Source organism: Papaver somniferum, unplaced genomic scaffold (assembly GCF_003573695.1).
Source record: "Papaver somniferum cultivar HN1 unplaced genomic scaffold, ASM357369v1 unplaced-scaffold_99, whole genome shotgun sequence".
NCBI lineage: Eukaryota > Viridiplantae > Streptophyta > Magnoliopsida > Ranunculales > Papaveraceae > Papaver > Papaver somniferum.
In genome coordinates this window covers 1,622,144-1,626,024 of record NW_020653081.1, presented here as the reverse complement: position 1 = coordinate 1,626,024, position 3,881 = coordinate 1,622,144, and the positions used below count along the sequence as shown (strand labels likewise).

Here is a 3,881-nt window from a genome sequence, read left to right as displayed (position 1 = left end):
GTGAGATCCAAGTTAACGACTGAGATTGAGCGATGAGGGAAGTAGGGGTAAATGTTGTATTTATTCCCCAATGATTTGTTGTATCTGGTAAGAAGAGAAAATTAATCAAATTCAAGCTCATTCCTCTTGGAAGAGTAGGTTACTATTTAGTGTGATTTGTAATATCCTTGTTGATTCATAACATTTGGTATTAACTTCGTCGATCCTGTGTTTGATTCATGACAGGAGGTGAGAAAGCACCTACAGTAAAGGACGTTGCTCATCAACAAAAACTTGATGGAGAACGTTTATCAGTCTTCGAAAAAGATGTCTCAGACATCAAGATCAAGATCACTTCAATAGAAGAACACTTGAGTTCTCAGTTTACTACGATTTGTAGACACCTTCGTATTTCAATACCTCCAGATCCAGGTGCTTCTGCTGAAACTAACGATGTTCATCAACAAACGGAATCTGAGTTTTCTTCTGGTATGATACTTCCTTCAGTTAATTTTCTTCGTCAACCTAAAATTGACTTTCCCAGATTTGATGGTTCTAATCCTAGAGCTTGGCTTCGTAAATGTGAACTATTATTTTATTTGAATAATATTGATCCTTCTAAAAGGGTAGATTAGCTTCGATTCATATGGATGATAAGGATGATGCCTGGTTTTTGGATTATCAAGAGGGTAAACTATTTATAGATTGGGGTATGTTTTCTTCTGATCTTTGTTTTCGATTTGAAGATGTTGCTTATGATAACTATGTTGGTAGGTTCAATAAATTGTCTCAGACCACTACAGTAGAAGAATACTTTGAGAGATATGAGTCTTTGAAGGCTATTATGAAAAATAAGAATCCAAGCTTATGTGAGGATTATTTCACTATGAGTTTTATTAGTGGATTAAAAGACGAAATTAGTAACCCTGTTCAGATGTTCAAACCCAATTCTGATTCGGAGGCTTTATATTTAGCTCGTTTACAACAATCTTCAGTTGATTCTCATCTGAAAAGATCTAAACCATTTCATCGACCCTTTACACCATCATCGAGCTCTTTTTCACCATCATCTAGCTACAAACCCTCACTAACACCACTCACCAATCTTCATAAACCATCTTTTTCATTTGATAAACCAATCATTACACACCATCTTAACCCAACCAAGCTTGAACCATCATTACCTCCAATAAAACATCTTATACCTGCTCAAATTCAAGCAAGACGTGACAAAGGCTTATGTTATAACTGTGATGTTTTTTACAAGCCGGGTCATCGTTGTAAAACTCAACAACTATTCATGTTAGTTGCCTCTGATGAGGACAACTCCTCTCCACCTATTGATGACTCAGAAGAAGAAGCGGCTTCTCCTACAACTTCAGGAGACACTACTATGGAAATTTTTCTCCATGCCTTGACTGGTTTGATGAATCAGAGTACTATTAGAGTCCCTGGTAAACTCAATAAACATGATATTTTTATCTTGATAGATACAGGGAGTACTCATAGTTTTTTAGATGCAAAACTAGCCAAAAAATTACAGATTCACTTGGTTCCAACTGGTAAAATGCTAGTAACAGTGGCAAATGGTGACAAAACTGTCAGTGAAGGTGTTTGTGAAGATTTACAGTGGTCTATGCAAGGGTATCACTTTTCTGCAAATCTGAGAGTACTTCCATTAGGTGGGAATGATATGGTGTTAGGTGTTGATTGGTTAAAAAAGTTAGGAGATGTCATGTTCAATCTGGATGAACTCAAAGTTTCATTTCACCATCATGGGAAGCTCATTACATTACAAGGGCACTCACTCAATCCTTCTTGCAGTTTTCTTAGTGGTGAATATTTCTTCAAATTCATTAAGAACAACACTCCCTCCCTCGTTGGTCAGTTTTTCTCCATTTCTGCTACCCATCTCACTCATACACCTCCAGAAATTACTTCTTTACTTCAAGAATATGCATATGTGTTTGCTGAGCCATCTACTCTCCCTCCACCAAGAGAGTTAGATCACAAAATTCCTTTAAAACCATCTTCTCCACCTATTTCTCAAAGATCTTATAGATGCCCCTACATACAAAAAGCAGTAATAGAGCAGCTGGTTCAAGAAATGTTGGATACTGGGCTTATACAGGTTAGTTACAGTCCTTTTGATGCTCCAATATTATTGGTTAAAAAGAAAGATGGCTAATAGAGATTCTCTGTGGACCAGAGTAGTCAAAATCGCTCTCCAAGGCCGATTACTCGCCGAGTAATCTCTACAGTCTATATGACCGAGGAGATTTCCGATTCCAAGACATTTTTTATCTTTAGCGATTAAGACGGACGATTTTGCCGATTTGGACCGATTTTTGAGTAAAACGAGTTAACAATTTTTCCGAGTTGGCCTTGCATACACTAAAATTAGAAAATAATTCTTTTGTAAACCCTCAAATGGGAGTTAACAAATACAAAAACCTCTAAATACATAATAAATACGTTCAATATAACAATATTACACACTTTATTACATGATAATGTTAAGATTTTGATTTTAATTAGGTGCAAATCATGACTTATGAGCAGCAAAATATAAAATATCTAATATATAGATTCCGAGTATTAGACCGAGTTTTGGAGATTTCCAAGTCCGAACTTATTGCTCCTCGATCCAAGTTCCCCAACCGAGTAGGACCGAGGAACGATTTCAACTACTTTGGTGTGGACTATAGGAAACTTAATGACATGACCATTAAGGAAAAGTTTCTAATTCCACTAATTGAGGAGTTACTAGATGAACTCAATGAGGCTAACATATTCATTAAATTGGACCTGAGATCTGGTTACCACCAGTTTAGGATGCACATTCAAGATATTTACAAAACTGCATTCAGAACCCACCATGGGCATTTTGAGTTCAAGGTGATGCCATTTGGTCTCACCAATGCCCCTGCCACATTTTAAGCCCTAAGAACAAGGTGTTCCAACCCTTTCTAAGGAAGTTTGCTCTAGTTTTTTTTTGATGATATTCTCATCTACAGCAAGTCATTAGAGGACCACTTGGAGCATCTTTATGAAGTCATGTCTTTACTGAGACAACACTGCCTCTCAGCCAATTTCAAGAAGTGTTGTTTTTCTCAACCTCAATTGGCATATTTGGCTCACCTCATTTTTGCAGATGGAATTGTTGCTGATCTTGACAAACTAGCTGCAATGCGGACTAGCCACAACCAAAAAACTTAAAGCAACTAAGAGGATTTCTTGGCCTCACTGGTTATTATAGGAGATTTATCAAAGGGTATGGCACCATTAGCAGGCCACTTAATGACATGCTCAAGAAGGACTCCTTTTTTTGGTCTCCTACAACACTACAAGCTTTCACAACACTTAAACAAGCTATAACAACTGATCCAGTGTTGGCCTTGCCAGATTTTTCCTCCTCATTTGTCTTAGAAACTGATGCATGCTCCAGGGGTGTGGGTGCTGTGTTGATGCAATCTGGTAGATCCATTGCCTTTTTCAGTAAGCCTCTTGGCCCCAAGGCCCTAGCTCTATCCACTTATGAGAAAGAACTCTTGGCAATAGTAATGGCAGTGCAAAAATGGAGACATTATCTTTGCCACTCTCTGTTCATCATCAATACAAATCACCAAAGTTTGAAATTTTTTATGGAGTAAAGAATGGCTTCAGTTCTACAACAAAAGTGGCTAATGAAACTATTGGGCCTAGACTATGTGATCAAATATAAAAAAGGTCAAGATAATCTAGTGGCTGATGCTTTGTCCAGGCTTCCCCAAACTTCTGAATGTTCAACAATTTCCTTGACTCGTCCCCAATGGGCTCAAGACATCATTAGCAGCTATACAAATGACCCAGTGGTGCAGCAACTTTTGGCTCAGTTACACATCAATCCTTCACATCAGTTA

The 3,881-nt window shown here is 37.6% G+C and overlaps 1 protein-coding gene across 1 annotated transcript; it reads left to right on the top strand.

Moving 5' to 3' along the window:
• Positions 1-218: 218 nt before the first annotated feature.
• Positions 219-2,919, top strand: LOC113346219. Its single transcript, XM_026589784.1, has 3 exons — positions 219-485; positions 605-2,110; positions 2,518-2,919. Exons 1-3 carry the CDS (start codon positions 219-221, stop codon positions 2,917-2,919), a joined length of 2,175 nt encoding a protein of 724 aa, XP_026445569.1.
• Positions 2,920-3,881: the final 962 nt, after the last annotated feature.

What these genes read in the sequence shown, in the direction of transcription:
- LOC113346219 (XM_026589784.1), top strand. Translation starts at nt 219, where the DNA reads ATGACAGGAGGTGAGAAAGCACCTACAGTAAAGGACGTTGCTCATCAA. An exon ending in CTGGTATGATACTTCCTTCA is followed by an intron (nt 486 to 604) that starts GTTAATTTTCTT and finishes TCCTTCTAAAAG; the next exon opens with GGTAGATTAGCTTCGATTCA. An exon ending in TGGATACTGGGCTTATACAG is followed by an intron (nt 2,111 to 2,517) that starts GTTAGTTACAGT and finishes GATTTTAATTAG; the next exon opens with GTGCAAATCATGACTTATGA.